This window comes from Propithecus coquereli, unplaced genomic scaffold (genome assembly GCF_000956105.1).
Source record: "Propithecus coquereli isolate 6110/MARCELLA unplaced genomic scaffold, Pcoq_1.0 Scaffold24, whole genome shotgun sequence".
In the NCBI taxonomy this organism is placed as follows: domain Eukaryota; kingdom Metazoa; phylum Chordata; class Mammalia; order Primates; family Indriidae; genus Propithecus; species Propithecus coquereli.
The window spans coordinates 60,833-62,983 of NW_012147952.1; the positions used below are offsets into that span (position 1 = coordinate 60,833).

General features: G+C 36.0%; 1 protein-coding gene across 1 annotated transcript; it reads right to left on the reverse strand.

The window, feature by feature from the left end:
• Position 1: 1 nt before the first annotated feature.
• LOC105811749 (eukaryotic initiation factor 4A-II) lies at positions 2-772 on the reverse strand (the record flags this gene model as incomplete). The annotated part of the gene is made up of 1 exon (XM_012646030.1): positions 2-772. A coding segment is annotated over exon 1 (729 nt), but the record flags the coding sequence as incomplete, so codon positions are not given.
• Between the last annotated feature and the right edge of the window lie 1,379 nt (positions 773-2,151).

Here is a 2,151-nt window from a genome sequence, read left to right on the forward strand (position 1 = left end):
GGGTCAATTCTTCCTTTTTCACCAGAATTCGAATTGGATCTCTCATGAATTTTTTGGTCACTTCCAACACGTCAGTTGGCATTGTGGCAGAAAGCAACACAACCTGAATACTTGTATTTAATTTTTGGAAAATCTCATAGATTTGATCCTTAAACCCTCGGCTCAACATTTCATCTGCTTCATCCAAAACAAACATTTTGATCCATTTTGGAGAAAAATATCTTCTGTTTAACATATCAAACACTCTCCCTGGTGTACCAACTACAATATATGGTGCTTCAGCCTGAAGTTTTTGCATTTCATTTCGAACATTCGTTCCACCAATGCAAGCATGACAAGTTGCTCCCATATAGTCTCCAAGTGCCAGAATTACCTTTTGGATCTGTTGAGCCAGTTCTCTGGTGGGGGCCAATACTAGTGCTTGGGTCTCCTTGAACTCAATCTCCATCTGTTGCAGGATGGAAATAGCAAATGTGGCTGTCTTGCCAGTACCTGACTGAGCTTGAGCAATCACATCATACCCTTTAAGACAAGGAATAATAGCTCTCTGCTGAATAGCTGAAGGCTTCTCAAAACCAGAAGCATAGATGCCCCGAAGAAGAGACTCTTTTAAATTCATATCATCAAAGTTATCGACAATCTCATTCCAGTTGCTCTCGATGACACCATCGGGGTCCATTCCCTCTGGGCCGCCATGTTCTCTGTTATAATCCGCAGAGCCACCAGACATGATCCGAAAAACCACTCAGCACCTGACTGAAAAGCTATGGCCTGATAATTTAAATAGCTTATTCTCCTCTGGTAACTTTCATGTGCACTAGTAAGAAGCTGTAAGTGAAATCTGTTATGATTTCCTGTTTGATTATAAATAAATTTTAAAGTCACTACTAGGTTTTTATCTTTTGTTTCTAAAAATTGGAAATTTCAATATAGTTTATGTAATGCCTTGTACTTGGCAAGATATAAAACTTAGCCACTTTAAAACAACATATATTTGTTTTTTCCATTAAAAAAAGATATTTTACCACTAAAATATAGTATGCATATGATGTAGTAACCTCATATCTTTTGTGGCCTCTCATGTAAATAATTGCCTGCTGTTGTCTGCTGTGAAAATGGGCCACAACGATTACCACAAAATGGAGTCTGTGGGCCAGAATCCTAAGAAGAGCTGTAAAGGGTGTGTGAGCAGTGAGGAATCTAGCACATCTCCTTTACTGTTTCCTTTCAGCATGCAGGTTTTAAAGCCAGTTTATACCGCATCTGTTACTTTTACTCAGCCTGCACAGGTTCAGGACTCCTGCACCTGCAGATGGGGAGTGGCATTGCTAAGAAAGAAATGACATGGAGGGCAGAACTTTAGTCCCTATAAAATTTTGTGGTCAATATAATGCAGAACATAAAAGCAAGAAGATACATTTAAAAATATCACAGTGGAGAAACTAGAAGAAAATAGCACAAATAAAGAAGCTTTACTTCCCAAATAGGCATTTCTTTATGTTCTCCCTGAGCAGATATTTTCAGGGGGCATAAATAATCCACAGAGAAGACATTAGTGTAAATAGTAGTCAAAATAGTAGTAATAGTAGTCAGAATAATATTATCATCATTATCCATGTTAATTGTTTTGTAGTATTATATATGTGTGTTCCTCTTTTTATTTATTGTACTTTTGAACATTTGAATTACATAGAGATTTTGACTATTATAAATAGTGCTGCTATGAACACTTTTGTACATGCATCCAAGCACGTATCTTTTCAGAGTGTGCTTAGAAATAGAATTGCTGGGTCACAAAGTATGTGTGCATCTAGAAATTTACTAAATAATGTCAAACTGTTTTCCAAAGTGTATGCCAAAGGTACTCTTACCACCATTAAAGTAACTCCACATTCTCTACAACACTGGTATTGTCAGAGATTTTAGTTTTTGCAGTCTTTGTTAGGTATGTAATGGTATCTCATATTTTTAATGTCTATTTTCTTGATTACAGAATGAGGCCCAGTGCCTTTTCATATGTTTTTATTTTTTGCCTTTTCTTTTTTTGTTGCCTGTGGCTTCATTTATTTCACATTAAAAAAATGAAAATAATATATGTAAAAACACAGGCACATGATTTTTAATAAATGAAACAATGTAGAAAAGAATGAA